This window comes from Pseudonaja textilis, chromosome 9 (assembly GCF_049901715.1).
Source record: "Pseudonaja textilis isolate UNSWEBS1 chromosome 9, rPseTex1.2, whole genome shotgun sequence".
In the NCBI taxonomy this organism is placed as follows: domain Eukaryota; kingdom Metazoa; phylum Chordata; class Lepidosauria; order Squamata; family Elapidae; genus Pseudonaja; species Pseudonaja textilis.
In genome coordinates this window covers 27,286,081-27,305,049 of record NC_141998.1, presented here as the reverse complement: position 1 = coordinate 27,305,049, position 18,969 = coordinate 27,286,081, and the positions used below count along the sequence as shown (strand labels likewise).

The window sequence follows — 18,969 nt, the reverse complement described above, 5'->3', positions numbered from 1 at the left end:
TTCCCTGACCTCCGTTATTAAGGGCCAAAACGGTACGGCCTTCTCTGCCGCAAGGCAGGAGCAATCACAGCAATCGGGAAGGATGAAATTCAGGCGCTGCAAAAGGTGTATCACCTTAACTGATGAAAAAAAAGGGCTTGGTCAGGCGTCCTAAATTTGCTACGGTAAAATCGGTCCCCCGGCAGTCGGGTCTTCGAGCTCGTGGGCATTGCCCGGAGCGCGTTTGGTTGGTTGGAGTCCTGGGTGTGTGATGGCTTCGTTGACGGGAAGCGCCCAGAAGGGCAGCAGAGGCTCGGCACAAAAACGGCCTTAAACATTTAAAAGGCCTCACTGAGAGCAAGTTGTTATCCAACCCGCCCCGCCCCGCGGACCGTTAAAGCCTGGTGGTCGCGCCCCCATCCTCACCGGCGCGGAGCTTTCGAGCGCGGGGGGGGCTTCGCTCTTTGGGGCGCGAATGGCCGCCCTGCAGGGGCTGCTGAGCTTGCCGCTTCTTCGGGCGAACTGCGGCCGAGGCCAACAGCGCCCGGCTGGCTGGCGCAGTCCCCGCGGGGCCCTCGCTACGCCCAGCCAAGCGGAGCCGGGCGCGCGGGGCCTTCCCCGGCCCGGCCTTTTTCTTCGGCGCCGGCTGTTCCGCTCGGGCTCCGGCCGGAGGGGGCGGGAAGGCGCGCCCACCCCAGCTGCCCGCGGGCCTGGTGGAGCGCGCGCACGCGCAAAGGGGCAGCAAACCGGGAGGGCGGGGGTCTCGCCTGGCGCTCCTCCTTCCTCGGCCGGCGGCCCTTCAGCCCAGAAGGAGCAACGCGGACGGGCGGCGGCGGCGGCGTCACCTCCGGAGACGGCGGGCGTCGAAGGGGCAAGCCTGCTTGACAGGTGCGGGCGGCACGGGCGGCCGGTCGTCGTGACGCGCAGGTAATGCAAGAGGCGCCTCTCCGCTGCCCGGACCACCTTTCGTAACTTCGGACCGGCCGGCCGGAGGCCTTTCCCCCGGGGAGACCTGGCCGGGACTGGCACTCTCGGGCCGGGCAAGCAGGAGATGGAAAGAGCGGCCGGCCTCTCTCTCCGCTTGAGCCTCCGGCTGAGCGGAGTTGCTGGACGGCTGACGGAGGCATCGACGGGCCGGCAACCCCCCTCCCCAGTTCCCCGCCTGCCTGGACGTGGCGCATTCCGCACATTCCTGGCGCCACCGGCGCTGCGGACGGAGGGAGAGCAACGCGGCGCGCAAAAGCCGCCCAGACCGTCCCCGCCTGCCGTTCCTTGGATGCCCCTGCGCTCGGCCCCAGCGGCTGCGCTTTCAGGCGGGAGGAGCCCCCCTGCTCCCTCGCAGAGCTGCTGGTCTCGGAGGGGCGGCAGTTGCGCGCGGCCGGCTCCAGCCTTCCGTTGCGGTTGCTTGGGAGAAAACGGCTGTCCGCTCTCCGGGTTAGGACCGGCGGGGATTCCTGGCGCTCCGGGCTCTGAGCAGGGTGGGGGCTCTGCGCCTCAAAGGAGACCACGGAGTGACCCCAGGACACGTTTTCACCTTGCAGGGTTGTTGTGAGGCAAGTGTGGGAAGGGCAGCGGTGGTATTGGCCAGCCTGCTTGAATGTTGGGGGTGGGGGCTAATCTGACCTGGGGATCTTGTGGCAGCATCTGACTGAGAGGCTTTGGCCTTGGGGCAGCCACCTCCTCCCCGTCCCTCTCCTTCTCTGATGGGCCTGAGGAGAAGTCCTTCCGGAAGAGTGCCGGGGCCTGGGAGAAGCTAGTCCACTCCTGATGCAGGCCAGGCTCCCCCTGCACCCACCATTGCAGCCTCTTGCCACGGGCCACCCTCTCCTGCAGTGGAGCTGTGGCTGACCAGCACAGAATGCCCCAGGCAAAGATGCGGGTTTGAGCTGGGGAAGCAAGCGGGCCACTAGTCTCGAATGCTGCCTTCCTCCTTTCTCAGGACCAGTTTCCTCTCTGAATCCAGGAAGGCACTTGGGGAGAACAGATCCACCCTGCTGTCTTGGCCTCTGGGTGAGCCTAGGCCTGCCTCCTCTTTGGGCTGAGGCAGGGAGCCCAGCCAAGGCTGGGCACAGAGGGGCACCAAGGGCTGAGCTGGGTTTTTGGAGAGCCTTGACCTGCTGCTGCAGAACAATTTCTGGCAGGGGGGATCCGGTGCTGGCCAGCACAATTGGGACTCCTGCCTTTGGTTGGATCCTGCGTCAGAAGCTCTCCGGAAGCCTGGCTGCCGTGGGCGGCTGGGCTTGGCCTGGCTCCGGCTCCGGCCAAGGGCTGCACCACCCCCACTTTTCCCAGGCTGCCTCCTCCTCTGCTGGCCTTGAAGCCTTTGGTGCTCCTTCAAGGCTGGGAGGGAGTCTGTTGTTCTCTTCCCCGCTTTCTCCCTCTGGCGGGGGGTTCAGCAGGAGGGAGAGAGCCACCCTGCAGGCCTTGGCCAAGCCTGGCTGGAGCTCTTCCCTTGGCCTTTGCTGCCCAGCCACTCTCAGCCACACAAGGCCCTCATTCTCTGGCAGCCCAGAGAAGAAAGGCGCCTTGTGGCTGACAAGGTACAGCTGCCCCTCCCTCCCTCCCTCCCTCCCTCCCCCAACAGAGCCTGCTTGTCAGGGCTTGTGGCTCTGAGTAGGAAGAGAGAGAAGGGGGGGACAGGCAGGCACCCCTCCCCCTCCTGCCCCAGGAGAGCTCCTCTACCTAGGCAAAAGTGGGGGGCGGGGGGCAGGAGAGCAGAAGCCCTCCTTGCTCTGGGGAGTGGCCCTCTCCTCCTTGGGCAGCTCAAAGACAAACAAGGCAGCAACCCGCTTCTTTGTCTCCTCCTGTGAAAGGATGGTGGGTTGGGGAGCGGGTTGTGCCAGGAAGGAACTCACCTGAGGCAGAGCTCTGCTGGCTCTCCTGGGCCAGGGCAGGTACTGGGCTTGCAGGTGGCAGCGTGAGGTTTCCCCTTTTGCCCTCAGAAAGGGGGATGCTGAGTGAAGAAGGAGCATCCAGGCCAGTCATGTTCTGGACTAGGAAGCCCCTTTCCTGGGCGCTTACGGATCAAATTCTGATACTGCCCATCTCACGTTCACTCTGCCAACTTTTAATTTCTCCAAGATTCTTCTGAAGACAACTGATAAATAGTGGTCGAAGACGAGGAGAGAGTAGCTGGCATGGAAGCAAGGGAATTTGGAATTGGGGTGGGGGCACAGACACCGCAACCAATCTTTGGCAGGTGCAGGAGGGAGCTAAGCTTCTCCTAGGGATGCCGCCATGAAAACAAGCCGTGGGTGACCGAGTGCTTCGTAGTGATAAAATACTACAAAGTGGCTGTATTGGTTGCAATGTTTTCAGAGGGCAAGTGATGATTGTCTCTCACAGAGAAACACCCAGAAAGCCTTCAGACATTCTACTTGTGTACAAGTGTTAAGATTTACATCCCGCCTTTGTTCCAGCAGTGGGGAGTGGACGCCAGGTTGATAGAAACTCCCTCCCCCCACCACCCATGCTGAGGGAGGACAGGCACCTGCATCTCCCTGCTGCTGCCTTCCTCACTAAAATGCTTTCGTTCATGTCTACTCGAGTGTTGTGGTCCACTGGTGACGGTGCCATAGATCCATGAAAATGTGTGCAATGATGCAGTCTACTCATTATAGGGCTACAATATCTTGATGGTTGGGCCGAAAACGATAGAGAGAAGTTAGCCTTTTGTTGAACTTAATGAAGATTAGTTAGTCATCAGGCAAGTTAACCTTGTAGGTGCCTCTTCCCTGCTGCCGAACAGCAACTACTTTGGGTAGCCTTTAAAAGCGGAAGTGCTTATCTTGTTCTTGAGAAAGGGGCACAGGGTTATCGGGGCTTAGTGGGGGGGTCCTCTCTCAGGAGATGTTTCTCCTGGACCTCGACTGGCAGAGCAACCATCCCCGCCCTCCCTCCCTGCAGGGAATGGAGGGCGAGGACCAGAGGCCTCCCCTCCCTAGGAGCAGCCTTGACCTGTCCTGGTTCCAGCCTGAGGAGGGCCCGCAGGGCAGCAGGGGTGTCTTGCACGGAGCTGGGATCTCTGGCGCTGTGTGGCCTGGCACTTCTGACGCTTCAGCTGCCCCCCTTTCCCTCCTAGGCCAGAGGAGGAGCCCCAGCATGGAGACTTGCAAGCACAACTTGGCGGAGCCCCCCTGCCAAGTGCAGAAGGCCATTCAGGTGAGCCGGTGCCCGGAGAGAACCCCTTGCCCGTCAGAACGTGCTGGTCCTCCCAAGTGGCAGGGGCGGCTCAGCAGGGGGCCTATCCTGTCCTGAGGTTTTGCAGACCGGAGAGTTGAGCCAAGGGGTGGGAGCCCCCCCCCCTGCCTTGGGAAGCCCTCCCCGAGCCTGCTCAGCTTGCTTCCCCTCCGCTGCCCCTCCTAAAGCTGTTGGACAACCTGCCCTCTTGCCTTTTCCTATCTTTCCTGGCAATCGCCTTCAACCTGCCTGGCTGGAGGATGGCAGTTAAGAGGGAGGGAGGAGCCAAGAGAGAAGCCAGGCTGCCCTCTGCTCTTGCCCACTCGAGGACTAGGTGCGAGTGCCTGGGGAGGGGCAGACCCTGGGACACACAGCCAGAGCATCTTTGCTGCACCCATCCACACTGCCCCCCCCCCCGCCCCAACCTGGCTGAATCTACTGGCTATCCTTGAAGGAGGAGGAGGCCGTTCGACAGCCTTTCTCCCCTGCCCTGCAGAACAGCCTCCTGGACCTGACCGAGACGGGCCGAGGCCTGAAGGTGCAGACACAGAAGCCGCACCTGGTGAGCCTGGGCAGCGGGCGCCTCAGCACTGCCATCACTCTGCTGCCTCTGGAAGAGGGTATGTCTGCAGTCTCGGGGGCCTTCCCTGCTCTGCTGCCCCTTGAAGGAAGAGTGTTCCCCGCACTCATACCTCCTCCTTTGCAGGCAAGACTATCCTGGGCTCCGCTGCTGGGGACATCGTGCTACAGGGGGCTGGGGTGGCCCCCCAGCACTGCTTCATTGAAAATGCATGCGGGACCCTCACCCTGCACCCCTGCGGTCATCCCTGTGCCATCGACGGGCAGCCAATCACCCGCCCCACCCGCTTGTGCCAAGGTAAGGAGAGGAGAGGCTCTGCTGGCTGGGCACAGAGAGACCTGCACCCCCGTTAGGCTGCCTCGGGCCAAGTCCATCCGGCCTCAGAGCTGGTCATCCCGATGGGACCCGCATTAGTGCACGGTCCCTCTGGCCTTTGCGTCTTCCGACAAGTGTGGGCCACTCCATTCCCTGGCTGGTGGGTCAGCCTAGCGCTGCTAAGCTCTGGAGTTTGGGGGAGTGTCCAAAAAAGAGACATGCTCCCTCCCTGCCCCACAGCTCTGGGGAAACATGGCAGACCCACACCAAGCCTTAAGGCAGAGGGCATCTGCAGGAAGGAACCCCGCAAGGGTGGCGTAGGAGCTCTTTTGAGTGCGGCAGGGCAATGGTCAGTCTCCTGGGTCAACACTGAGCAGGGAGCCTCCCTGCCGGGCCACAGTGGAAGACCAGCTTTGATCATCACCATGGCAACCCCATCCCTGGCAAGGGGAGCAGCTTTGCTGGCACAGAGGAGAGGGAGGCAAGAGTTGGGCGGTGGGAGGGGCATCCTTTCCATCACCCAAGGCTGGGCAACTGCCAAGCGAGACCCTGCCCAGCCATCGCCTGCCAATGCGGCCCCAGCTGACCTCTGCTCTCCTCCAGCAGCTGCTTGGCCCAAGCAGCCCTGGGCCTGGCTTCACAGTGGCCCCTCCTGTGGCTAGCTGTGTAGGGCAGGATCCCCGCTCCCTGACATACTGATCCTAAGTCTGACGGTCTCAGAGGGAAAAGTTACACATCATTATATCCAGAGGAAGCTGCAGAAGCTCCCTCTAAAGAGTGGGACTTCCTGGCCAAGAGCGGCTGCAGGCGAGACAGGCTGTTTGGGGGGCTGACTGGGAGGGGCCTCTGTAGATGCAGGTCCAACTCGGACGCCTCCCCGTCTCCCTTTTCATCCAAGCTGCTGGTCTGCAGTTTAGCAGGAGGTCCTTGGTTTACAACGGCTCTTGGGGCCAGAATTGCGAATCACTCCATGGTGCAGTCAGAAAGTGCAACGTTACACACTTGCGCCGCTTAGTGATGGGTGATTCTGGCAGTCCCAAAGGCCGTTTTACATGAATCACTGCAGGTTGGTGAAGAAAGAATGGCAGGGAAGGAACGCTTGAGGGCTCTACGGGGCAGATGTCTTACTGAAGAGCTGGGGAAGAGCCCCCTCGAGGGGAGAGTTAGGGGCGGTGAGCACTGGTCCCCCACAGCTGTCCATCCCCCCCGCCCGCCATTTCAAGTTAATTCCTTCTTGCTGTTTCTCATCTGGACTGCAACAGAAACCACCAAGTCAACTTTTCCAAGGACTCATCGCTTCCTGCCTGAATCATAGTTTTGGTCTGATGAGACCCTGGAAAGAGAAGAGTTTCAAAGGAGTCGCCCCAAAGCCTTGACCGGGGAGGAGCCAAGTGGCTGCTCTCCTCCTGGAGGGCGGCCTCGGTCCCCGCTTCATCCCTTGGCAGCCAGCAGCGGGTGGGGCGCCCTTGGCTGCGCTGGAAGGCCAGCAGACTCAGGCTGGCTCCGGGGGCGGGGGGGGCGGATTCCCACCTTCCCGCCCCGCACACTTGGCGCTCCTGCAGGGGATCCACGGAGAAGCCGCCTGGCCCTCGGGCGCCCGGGTGGAGCTCTCCTCGCTGGCTGGGCCGGAAGGCCGAAGCTGCCCCCACGCGAGCTTCCGCGGGCCCCGCTTCCTCCAGCTCCCCCCAGTCCGGTGGGGCGCCCAGTTGGCCGACCGCCTCCCCCCGCCACGGGAAGCCTCCGCCGCAAGCGAACGGGCGCCGGGAGGAGGGCCCCGCTTCGGCGGGCGGGGGAGCCACCTGTCGCCCCGGCGAGAGAGCTGCGGGGCAGGAGCGCCGCAGGGGCCAACGGGACGCGGCGCCCGGCAGAGCAGCCAAAGCGCAGCGCCCAGGGGAGCCTCCCCGCCTCCGCCCACCGCTCGCTCGCCGCTCGTTTTCGCAATCCCGGAGGCGGCCGGCGTCGCCTCCCACCCGGCCGGCCCAGCCTCTGCCCACCAAGCGGCCGTTCGGGGCGGAAGGCCAGCCGCGGCCTTCCAAGGAGCCGAGCCCCCCATGGAAGCATCTGGGCTGCGAGGAAAGTCGGGCGGGATCCGGAGAGCTGCGGGCTCTGGCCGGCCTCCTTCCTCCCAGCGCGGCTCGGGCAGCTCAGCCTTGCGGCCCCCTCCTCTCCCCTCCCTTTCCCGGCTGGACGGCAGCTGCTGGGATGAAGCGGTGGGGGCCCAGGGGAGGGGCGCGGGGGGCTCTGGCCTTAGGCGGCCCCTCGGAGGAGACCCCCACCCCCGCCCCCAGGCAGCAGGGCGAGCGGGCCGGGCCTCCAGTTCCTAGGCGGGCAGGAGAAACCCAAGCAGCCGGTGGGGGGTTCTGGAGGAGCGCCTGCTTGGCTTCGGTTGCCCCGAGGGCGGCAAGGGAGGCTGACTTGCCTTCTGAAGCAGGAACTGGGCTGCGGGTCCAGGACGCTCCTGGGCTCCGTCTGCAGTTGGGGTTGCCGCTGAGCCCTTGGAGGCTCCAGGTGCCCGTGGGGCCCATTTCTTGGGCACGTGCTCTGAGATGCCCCCCCTTCATCCAAGTATGCCAGGCCCCCTGTAAGGGTCCCACAGCCCACTTTGCTGGGGGTCGGTCTGATCTTGTGCAGAGAAGGGCTGGGGGCAATCATTGGGGCGGGGGGAGGCGGTTAGAGCAGACGAGCTTCCCTTAGCACAGACAGCAGGGCTCCTCCGTTTGCATTTCATTTGTTTGCTCCAGAATTGGCCAGAGAGTCGTGTCCCCCCCGCCCCTTTGCCTGGGGAGTTTGGGGCTCAGACTAACTGAAGACTGAGCGCTGTTGCTGCCTGCCTTGCAAGAGGGACGGCTGAGGGGCCTTCCAGGCAAGCCGTACCCCCTTGGCTAAGGCAAAGGCTCTATATCGCCCATATTGGGGGGGGCAGGCGTGCCTGCTGGGGCCGTGGAATGTTATTCCCTCAGGCACTGCATTCAGTGTAGCTCAGGCTCAGCGCTGCAGCTGGCACAGTTGCTTAGTGGCTCAGGTGGATTGGAAAGCTGAGGAGAGGAGGAGGAAGAGGAGGAGACCCCGGGGTCTTTGGTTCCCATCTACTTTTCCAGCACTGAGCCTGGCTGTGGCCAGAGCTCCCACTGGTCTCCCACTCTCTACCACATGAGAGGGCTGCCAGCTGGATGCCCTCCACAGGTCCCCTCTGGCATGGAGCGGCCACCCCCGGTGTTTCAGTGACCACTTGGCCCTTTCCTGGCCAGGCCTGGCTGTTGCACCCAGGGTAGGACTGGCTGGAATGGGGCTGCACAGGCATTGCGGGAATGTGAACTGGTCTCAACCCCACTGAGCAGCTCCACATGCTTTTATTGGGACGGGTTGCAATCCTGGGATCCGGTTGTGCTGGGACGCCTCCTTGTTTTTCAGCACATTAGGGAGGCATCTGCCTGGATCACTTCCAAACCACAGCTGGACATTCTGGACTTTTGAAAATGCCTTCAGTCTATTTTGACCAGGCAACACTTCCTGCCTGTCTCCGTCAAGGGCGCCGCCCCGTTCTCTGCACCCAGCCTGTCCCTGTGTGGGCTGGGGAGCCTCCAGCAATTGTGTCCACTGGAGGGGGGTGTGTGTCAGGGTAGGAAGGATTGCTTCTGATGTTCAGCACCAGAAACTAAAGAGCACTTGGGGAGGGATGGTCTGTTGAGAGCAGCTTCAGGCCCATTCGTATGGGGTTCCACAGAGACCGCCCCCCATCCCCCCCGGAAGGGCCAGTTCTGGTCTGAGCCAGCTAGGAGGGCTGAGATGAGTTGCAGCTGTGGGCAGAGGGTCTTTCCTGGGCTTTGCAGCGGGGGGCAGTGGTGCCCTGGCTTCCTGGCCACCCTAGCGGCATTGCTGAGGCCTCTGAGCAGTCCCCAAAGGCAGCCCCCCAGAAGGTGCACTGCAGTTGCCCAGCAGTAGGATGCCCTGAGACCTGCAGGAGCCAAAGCCGCCTAGAGCTTTCCAGAGGCGGCTGCCGCTCTCGGGCACAGCGGGACCTGACCTCTCGGGCCTGCTTGGCTGACGGGGCTCCTTCCCGCAGGGCACGTGATCTGCCTTGGCCGAGCGACCTTCCTCCGCTTCAGTCACCCGGCAGAGGCCAAGCGAATGAAAAGCCAAGCGGTGCCTGATGAGTGGCAGAACCCAGGGGCCCCGCATGGGCTGGGAGCAGGTGGGTCCTTTGCTGGTTGGGGTCTGGGGGCTCGGGGGCTCTGGCCCCGAAGGGGGAAGGGGAGTGAGCGGAGGCTTCTCCCGTCTGAGACTCCATCTCTTGGCAGCAGCAGCAGCAGCAGCAGCAGCGTGGCGAGCCCCCCCAACGGCAACTCCCAGGGGGCATCGCTCTCCCTGGTCAGCTCCATTGAGAGGGACCTGCAGGGCATTATGGATTCCTTGGTGCTGCAGGAGGAGAGTGGGGCTGGGAGGACCCCAGCCCCAACAGCCGGGTCTCCTGCAAACGGCGGGGGGGGCTGCTCCCTTCTGTCCCCGCCCCAGAGCCCTGGCCACACCTCCAGGCTGGCCCCCCATGAGAACGCCTCCTGTGGCCCCTTCTCTCCACTCTCCTCCCCTGCCAGCAGCAGCAGCAGCAGCAGCGGCTGCCGGAGCCCCTTGTCCAGCTGGCGAGAGAGGGTCCCTGCCCTCCCCCCTGCGGTGCCTGTTCGATCCTCCAGCTACGGCCAGGCTGCCTTGTCGCCCCACGGCAGTTCCAGAGGCTTCCTAAGCTCTGCTTGCAGCTCAGGGAGCCCCCGGGCCGAGAGGAAGGTCCGGCGGGATGGCCCCACAAGCCCCCTGCCAAGGCGCAAGGATTCCCGTCCCAGCCAGCATGGGGCCTCCCCACGGAAGGAGAACCCACTAGGTAGCCCTCGCCCACCATCTCCTGGGAACCCCTGCTTGGCCAGGGCTTTCCAGCTGCCCGGCGTGCTGCAAGGCAAGGCTGTGGCCCTCCAGGACCCGGGACCCGGCCCGGAAAGGCTGCCGGTCAGGGTTTCCCGACCAGCCCAGCTGGGGGAGTCAGCCTGCCAAGGGTCGGAGCTGCCAGGTGTGGCCCCTCCGTCCAGCCGGGCCCAGCGGCTCCCTGAGAGTCCCCAGCTCAGCCGGCGGCCCCTGGAGGGCATGCGGGACCTCCCTCCCCTCAGCCCGGCCCTGGTGCACCGGGCAGCCTCCCCGGCCCCTGGAAGCAGACTCTCCTCGCAGGGCAAGCTTGGGGAGAGTCCCAGGGGGTGGCGGAGGGAGGCGTCTTCCACCCCGCCCCCTCCCTCCCTGGAGAGCCCACCCAGCGCAAGCCCCACGGGGAACCCGGCCTCAGCTCTGCCTCCAGCTTGGCTTCCCTCGTCCTGCCTTCGGATTCCCCCCAGCCACGCTGCCAGGGGCCTGGGGAGTCCCGGTTGCTGGGCCCCACATGGGAGCGCAAGGAGACCAACTCCCAGCGGCTGGGTGCGCACGAGAGCAGCCTGCTGGAGTACCACCGATGGCAGCGCCAGGAGCGTCTCCGGGAGCAAGAGATGGAGCGCTTGGTGAGCAGGGGTTGAGCCTCGTGGGGGGCTGGTATGAAAGAGGCAGATTTGTCCTCTTAGGCTGGGATGGGTGCAGGGGAGAAAATGGGTCAGGCCAAAGCAGGGGGAGCTGCTTTGGAAGGAGGGAGAAGCTCTGGCGCCTTCCCCGCAGGCTGTGCTGGGCATAGACACAACCGGGGTGACGCAGCGGGCGCAACACCTGCTGTAAGCCAGCCTGCTCCCTCCTGGCAGGGAGGCTGGTAGGGACAGAGCACCTTGGGTAAGCCTGGCCGGGGTCGGTCCGTAGCAAGCCCAGTTGGCGCGGGATCTGGGGGAGGGGCGTTCAGGTGCCCGGCCCCTCCTTCCACCTCACCAGCCTCTTGTGGCTCTCGCTTTGTCTCTGGGCAACCAGGAGCGCCAGCGGCTGGAGACCATCCTCAGCCTGTGTGCCGAGTACAGCAGGGGCGAGGCTGAGCTGGGCCAAGAGGGCAGCGCCAATGCTGCTGATGGGGCGCTCCCCCCGCCAGGGAGCAGGGCCCCCCGGGAGCAAAGGGAGGAGGAGAGCTTGCAGGAGGAGAGCAGCAGCACCGAGAGCGCCGGCCAGGAGGTGAGGAGGTGGGCAGAGGGTCTCTGCGGTGCCGTGGCCTGGGAGGTGACCTTCCCCTCTGGAGGGAGGCTTGGAAAGCCCTTGCCCACCCATGGAGGGGTTGCCACTTCCTCTGCAGCACGAGGTGCCACCCACTCCGGAGCTGGCCCTTCTGGAGGAGGAGCACACCCGCCTGCTGGCCAGCGCAGACCACCTCAAGAGCCGCCTGGAGGGGCTGGAGCAGCAGCTGCAGGAGACTGCTTGGGAGGTGAAGCTGTCCTGCCGAGAGACTGGCAGTGCCGCCCACCCGGGGGGAGCTGGTGGCTGGCGGTGCTCATGCAGCTGCCCTTCTCCCCTGCCCAGGCGGAGATGGAGCAGGCCCTCCTGCAGGGCGAGCGGGAAGCCGAGATGCTGGAGCTGCAGCAGGAACAGCAGGCGGTGCAACTCCTGCAGGAGCAGCTCTCGGGCCTGGATGCCGGCACTCGCCACGAACGGGAGAAGGTAACTGGCCGGGGAGCCTCCAGCTTAGCAGATTGCTGCCCTGGCGTAGCAGGAAGGGGGGTTTTCCTAGTCCCCGGAGGAAGCCCTGATGAGCTTGGGGGCGAAAGCCTTTGCGTGTCTCAAGGAAGAAGCCACGGGTAGCCTGGCGAACTGACAGGTCTTGCCGGGAACAAATCGGCCTGACCTCTGCCTCCTCTTGGCCGGGCAAAGGTGCCCATGGGGTCGTGTTCCCTGGGCCCCCCCAATCTTTGCTCTCACAGGGAGCCTGAGGGGCAGCACCCACTCTGAAGCCCAGCCACTAACATCCCGACTGACACTAACTCTGCCAACCCTTCTCCTCCCTCTCTTCCTCCTCCCTCTCTTGCTCCGCCTACTCGCAGCTTGGAGGGGGGGATGTCTGTGTGGGCCAGGAGAGGCCGAGCTGTCCCTTCTTGGAAGCCACCAGTGCTTGGCCATTGCAGGCCGTCTGGGGTGGCAGCCCCAATCCGCTTGGGAAGAGGTGACAGGACTGGAGCCCCCCGCCTCTTTTTGTACCTCCACCTGAGAAGGGACCGCCTGGCCGAGTCCTTGGGGACAGGCTGGTCACCCCAGCCCAGACCCATCTCTGAGAAAAGCTTGACAAGCTGAGCTGCCTGGGGAGAGCAGGCGATGCCCCCGGCTTGTTTGTCCCACCCAGGCTCTCCCTGGGGAGAGCGTTCCCCTGCTTTGCGCCTGGAGGCTGGGAAGTCCTTCCACGCGGAGCCCAATCCTGAGGCTGGTTCCCAGGCTGCGCAGCCCTGGGGGACCAAAGTCGGCTGCATTGGCAGAGTTTGTTCTCTGGTGCTCGTCATGTTGCACTGTCGATCCTGGGTTTGCCAACCCTGGAAAGGAAAGGCAGCGATCACGGGGGTCAGGCAGGGTCCACCCCTCATCTCGCCTCTCTTGAGTGCCTCTGCTGGAGAGACCAACCCTCAGTCTGACCAAAGCCTGCTTCTTAGGGGATGAAAACCACCATCCGTGTCCTGACTCCCAGAGCCACTTATTTGAAAATGGCTGCCGTCTCTCTCTCCCCCCACCCCGTTTCCTCCAGGCTAAACCTACCTGACCGGTGCCTCCACCTGTTCCTTGTAGGTCTTTTCTTCCAGGCCCCTTATCATCCTGGTGACTCTCCTCTGGGACACATTCCAGTTTGTCAGTCTCTGTCCTAAGTGTGGTGCCCAGAACTGGACACAGTCTCCTAGGTATGGTCTGATTAACGCAGAATAAAGAGGCACCATCATTTGGCTTGACCTCCACGCAGCTTCAGCCGGCTTTTACTTTTCGGTAGCAACACCACCTGCGGCTCATGTTCATCTTGTGATCCACCAAGACCCCCGGTCCTTTTATGCATCCCCTGCCCAGTACGGCCCCTGTCCCCGCCTGCCATCCCACGCTGACGATTTTGCTTTTTCATGCTCCGATTAAAGCTTTGCATTTCTCCCAGGTGAAATTCGCCCCTTTGAATTTCATTGCTTTTTGCCCAGCAGCCAAGCTTGTCCAGAGGCTCCTGGCCTTGGTCTAGGCAGGGTTACTCCTTCCTGTCCCTGGAAACTTTGGCATCGTCCCAGGAGCTTCCAATGTAGGCGTCACCCAGCCGTCCTCAGGGTGTTTTGGAAGTGGGGGATAGACGTAGAGCGAGACCTTCCCTGGGCTACAGAAGCGCCTCGGGCACAAGTCTGGGTCAGCCCTGCTTGAGGCGCATTTCCCTCGGCTGACTCGTCTGAGCTTCCAGCAGCCCAGAAGTTGCCAGGAACTGGAACGGAGGTTCCCCCAAGGGCCCGACGGGCCTCTTGGGTCTTCAGCTCCACTGCTCAGGCTTGCTTGCAGGGCAAGGCGGCTTCCAGGCGCCTGGGGCAGAGGCGAGGAGAGATCAGTTGGCAGCTTCTCCAAGGCCGGACTTTGCACCAAAGAACAAAGACAGGTGTCGCTGCCCTGGCAGCTGCCGGGGAGGGTGGGCTGGCAGACCCTTAACCCAAGACCCTGGCTAACCCCATCTTTGCATGGCCTGCTCCCAAGAAGCCTGTTTTCTCCTCTGTCTCCCCTCCGTTTGTCGTTTTCTCCCGGCTTCAGGAGAGGGCGAGGGTGGATGCAGAAAGGAAGGCGCTTGAGACACTGCGGGCGTTTTACTCTGAGCTCAAGAGCCAGCTTGAAAACTGCCCCGAGTCAATGAGGGAGCAAGTGAAGGACCAGATGCGAAGGGTCAGTGCCTCCTCTACCCCGGCCCACCTTCAGTGGGGCAGGGGAAGCCAGCCCAGGCCCACCGGCAGCAGCAGTGCCCCTCCAGAGGCTCACCAGGAGCCCCCCCCGCCCCGCCCCCCATCTCGCACACAATGGCCTCAGCAGCCTTGGGGCAAAAGGGACGGAGCGCAAGGGCAGCTGGCCCACAGAATGGGTCTTGCTGCCCAGCCTCGGGAGGAAGAGGGGGTGCCAGGCAACCCCCACTCTCCTCGTTTTGGGCTTCTCCTGGGATAGTTGAGAGGGGGGTCCTCGGGGAGTCTAGAGGACGCTGGCCGACCCCACACCCGCAGAGAGCCTGCCAGTTGTGCTCCCTGGCAGGAGCCCATCAGGCCAGCCTTGCCCAAACTGGCTCCTCTAAGCAGCCGCGTCCTGCACAGGAAGCGGAGGCCCTGGAGACGGAGACCAAGCTCTTTGAAGACCTGGAGTTCCAGCAGCTGGAGAAGGAGAGCCGCTGGGAGGAGGAGGAGCAGCGTGAGATGCTGCACAGCGAGGTGCAGGGCCGCCACCGCCTGGCCCTCCGGGAGGTGAGCCCAGAGCCCCTGCTTGCAGAGCCTGCAGAGCCCGTCTGTCCGTGGCTCCGGTCAGCATCCCTCCTTTCTCCCTGCTGCAGGAACGCATGGCTGCCCTCGAGGGCCAGGCAAAGCAGCTGCGGCTGCAGGCTGCTCAGGAGGCCGACCGGCTGCACCAGGAGAGGAGGGCCACCCTGCAGCGGCTCCAGCAGGTAGGCCACAGGGCAAGGAGCAGCGGTTGCAGAGGAGGCCCGGCTCTCGTGGCCATGGGGAGGCTGTTTCCGCTGACCCTCCCCCTCCCTGCTTTCCCCAACAGGAGAAGGAGGCCCTCCTGGCGCTGGAGCAACGGTTCTGTGCGCTCACTGGCGGTGCCGCATTCCCCAAGGGCTCCAGCCACCTCCAAGAGGTTCGAGGGGGCTGGGGCAGCCTGGGGAGAATGTGCCCAAGGAGCTACGGCAGGGCTTGGGGCCTGGCCCGGAAGGGGAGGGGTGCTGGAGGTGGGACCCAGGCACAAGAATGGCAGCACCCCCCCCCACCACACGCTCCCCCGTCAGGCCCACAGCAGGAAGAGAGAGACGGGCTTTGAGCTGCAGAGAGTATTTGACCCCTTGGCCCATTTCAGGCCAGCAGCTTCCACAAACCCTGCGTGGGCTGAATGCAGGCCCTGTTGAGGCCCCAGCGGCCGCATTTCCAATGCTCCCCCAGCCTTTCTTCCCCCTCTTCTCTGTGGTTCCCACAGCCCTCCCTTCTGCACTTGTAAATGGGGTGCACTTGGCATTCCTGGTCTGGACCCCCGCAGGCCCCGGGCAGTTGCTCCTCGACTTGTGTCCTGGAGCAGTCCGGCCAGCAGCCCTCCCAAAGATCAGCTCTGGCCTGGGTCCCTTGAGCCAAGATGGACAGGAGGGGCAGCAGCCCAGCTGGCCCCAAAGCAGGGGGCCGTTCCCCCTGGCCACAGACCCTCCTGCAAGGACACCTTCTTTGGTCAGTCCAGCCACTGTGGAAGCGGCTTCTGCCCCCCCGGCCCCGCTTGAGCACTCCCAGGGCTTTCTTCCCACAGGGCTCTCCACCCGCAGTGGGCAGAAGCGGCAGCTCCCCCGCAAGCTGACCAGCCCCCTCCTCGACCTCGGGAGGAAGCGTGAGGCGTCCCTGCACCACAAGGGTGGGTGATGCCTCGTCCGTGCCCCTCTACAGGGCCCTGGGCCCTCTCGGTGGGTGGGTGAAGTCCTGCTGGCACTGAGCCCGCCTTTCCCTGGGCCTCTTGGCAGGGCACCAGGCTGTTCAGGAGCAGCGGCAGCGCCTGGCTGAGCCGAAGCAGAAGGCAGCTGTGGAGTGCCAGGCCCTGCGGGGGAGGGCCCTCTTCTCCCCCCTTGTGCCCCCCTCTGTCCTCCACCATCACTCCTTCCTGGGCCAAGGTCAACTGGCCGATGACCCCGAGCCAGCCTACGACACCCTCAGCCTGGAGAGCTCGGACAGCCTGGAGACCAACCTCTCCCTGAGTGGGAACTCCGCCTGCTCCCGGGACAATGCCTGCAGGTCAGCCCCCTTGGCCCTTGGGCTCGGCCTGCCAGGGCTGCCCCCACTTCCAGGTTCTCCCGCGTGGCCTCTGGGGGGGCCGCGCGGCTGGCTGGCTGGCTGCTAAGGGCAGACCCTCCTGGGCCGGGAGAGGCGGGCTGGCGGCTGGGCAGGCGATGACAAGGGGTTGGCCTTGCAGTGCCGGAGGGGCCGATGCCCGGAAGATCGAAGAGATGGAGAAGCAGCTGATGGAGGCCCAGGCTGAGAGGTTCCGCCTGATGGAGTCGCGAGTGAGCGCGGGAGCAACAGCCTCGGGGTGGGGTTCAAGGGAGCCGGTCCCCTCCAGCTGGCCCTTCCAAGCCAGTTGGGGAGGGGGCTCCAGGCGGGTGGTTCCCTTCTCCCTATTGAATTCTGCCCTTCCCCAAGCGGCAGGACTGCCCGGGGTGGGTAGGCAGCTTCTGAACATGGCTGGGGAGGGCAGCTGGGGCTACTGAGGGGGCGCAGTGGCCCACCCTTCTGTCCCGGCAGGAGCAAGAGATGGAACTGCGTCACCAGGCATTGGAGGACGAGCGGCGGAGGCGGGAGCAGCTGGAGCGGCAGCTGCGGGAGGAGACAGCGCAGCGGCGGCAGCTGATCGAGAGAGAGGTTAAGATGCGGGAGAAGCAGCTGGCTCAGGTGTGCAGGGCAGGGCTGTCAGGTTCCCCGTGGAGAGGGAAGGCCTGTGCCTATCCTGGCACACCTGGCCAAGGAGGAGGCGGAGGCCCGGGAGGGTTCTCTCTGGGGTCTGGGAGGCTGGCGTTGAGCTTGGCATAGGCAGACTTTCTTCCTGGCTGCAGGAGTTGGGGGGCAAAAGGACTTTGCCAGCGCTGCTGCCAGCTCCACTGCTCCCCCGTTCTGCAGGCTCGCCCCCTGACCCGCTACTTGCCCATCCGCAAAGAGGACTTTGACCTGCGCTTGCACATCGAATCCTCCGGCCACAGCGTGGACACCTGCAGCCACATCATTCTCTCGGAGAAACTGTGCAAAGGCTACCTGGTCAAGATGGGAGGCAAAATCCGGTCCTGGAAGAAGCGCTGGTTTGTCTTTGACCGCCTGCGACACACCCTCTCCTACTACGTGGGTGAGGCTCCCCAGTCCCGACACGGCCAGCCCCCCTGCCTCACTCTTCCCCTTGGCCCTCAGACTGGCTTCAGCCGCCGGCCTCTTCCTCTCCCCCCTGCAGACAAGCACGAGGCGAAGCTGAAGGGCCTCATCTATTTCCAGGCCATTGAGGAGGTTTACTATGATCACCTCCAATGCGCAGCCAAGGTGAGACCCAGCCTGATCAGGGAGGTGGCGGGGGGGGCACCGAGTGGAGCCCTAACATACCCTGCCCCCCCCCGGGACTGCGCTTCACCTGCCTTTCCTTCTCCTGCAGAAGAGACTCTTCCCTCCCCCGCTGTCCGTGGGGGGGACCCATCCCTTTCCTCTGGCTAGCGCAGCAACCCTGCATGATCGATCCTGAATCCTTGAGCTAACAGAGCCATCCAGGAGGGGAACATTTGGGCTGAAACGCCTTAGGGACTGGGGCGGGGAGGCAGCACCGGGGGCAGACTAGGGCACCATCTCACCAGTCAACCTCCGCAGGGCTCAGGTAGCGTGCAGCCCCCTCGCCCTCAGGGCACCGCCTGAAGGCTAACGCTGAAGGCTGCGTGGGCTTCTTTGGGGCGCATTTTGGCTGCCTGGGCAAAGCTTCCCCATAGCTCTTGCGTTGCATCGCTGCCATGCGGCGCCTTGCCTGCCCCGCCCCCCGCAGTGCCTGTTCCCGAAGCATCGTGTAGCATCGAGAGCCTTTTGCTGTTCTCTCTTCAGGGGAGGTTTTGTGGGGGCCACTTCCGCCGCCTTCTGTGCCCTTGAGCCTTCTGTGCCTCCCTTCTCTTGGCAGAGCCCCAACCCTGCCCTCACCTTCTGCATCAAGACCCACGACCGGCTCTACTACATGGTGGCCCCCTCAGCAGAAGCCCTGCGCATTTGGATGGACGTCATTGTCACGGGGGCTGAAGGCTACACCCAGTTCCTGAGCTGAGGCAGCAGAGCCATGAATGGCCCCAGAGGGCCCAGAAGCTGTGGCTATCCCTCCGAAGCTTCCCAGGGATGGCCTCCATCAGCAGACATGGCCCCCTCTGCCGTGGGTGCCTGGGACGGACATGCGGGTGGCGAAAGCAGGGCCCCTGTCGGCAGCCTCTCCTGCCCATCACCGAACTCCAGGAGGAAACCTGGAGCCGCCACGCTCAGGCTTTGCAGTGCAGGGCTGGCTGCCCCCAACCCCGCCGGCCCAGGCCAGTGCAGACAAGGCCCAGAAGGTCATCTTGGCTCTCTCATCTGCAGGGCTGCCCTGCAGGAGCGACTGGGAAGGGTTCCCACTGGCAGTTTGGGGGTGCTGAAATTGCTGGCAAGAGTCTTTGCAGCCAAGAGACAGGAAAGCAGAATAAAAGCCTTTTGCATACTTTCATCCACATGGTCCTTTTGTCATTAAAAGAACTGGCTCAACCCATCAGCCCATCAAAGCACAGGACCGGAGCCACAGCATGCACGGCCCCCTTCAGGGCGGAGGGCCCTTGACCCGAGGGGGCCACTTCTCAGGTCTGACTCACCATTTCCCACCCCGGTGAAGTGGACATCAACGATGGGGGGAGGCTGCCTCTTCCTGGGACTCCCCAGCAAGCAGCCCAGAAGCCCCCACCCCCACCCCACAGGCAGCCTTGTGACTCTTGAGTCACAGCTCCCTTCTGAAGCTGTGGTTGTAGATTTCAGGATCGGCCCTAGAGACGCACTTTGCTTTTATCTCTCACTTGAGCCGCCTCAGTGTTGCAGCCTTAGCTGACCATCGACTTTCCAGAGTTCTTGTGGGGTTTTCCAGCCATTATCGGCACCGGGGCTCATCCCTTTGACCACTGCTTGCCCTTTTCTGCTGTGACCAAGGCGGGTCTAGTTTTTCTGCCCTAGAACAACAGCAGCGCAGCCGTTGAGGCAGGGGTGGGATGCTACCGGTTCGGCCCGGTT

At 63.7% G+C, this 18,969-nt stretch overlaps 1 protein-coding gene across 1 annotated transcript; it reads left to right on the top strand.

Annotated features, from left to right (window-relative positions):
* Window positions 1-771: 771 nt before the first annotated feature.
* PHLDB1 (pleckstrin homology like domain family B member 1) lies at window positions 772-18,409 on the top strand. The gene is given in 21 exon segments (XM_087938731.1): window positions 772-906; window positions 4,061-4,140; window positions 4,655-4,778; window positions 4,865-5,035; window positions 9,117-9,249; window positions 9,370-10,310; window positions 10,313-10,584; window positions 10,976-11,170; window positions 11,289-11,417; window positions 11,513-11,650; window positions 13,739-13,867; window positions 14,284-14,430; window positions 14,517-14,627; window positions 14,732-14,821; window positions 15,457-15,656; window positions 15,658-15,948; window positions 16,127-16,217; window positions 16,456-16,602; window positions 16,828-17,047; window positions 17,150-17,235; window positions 17,852-18,409. Coding segments are annotated over 20 exon segments (3,816 nt in total). The 5' UTR covers window positions 772-906; window positions 4,061-4,080; the 3' UTR covers window positions 17,993-18,409.
* Window positions 18,410-18,969: the final 560 nt, after the last annotated feature.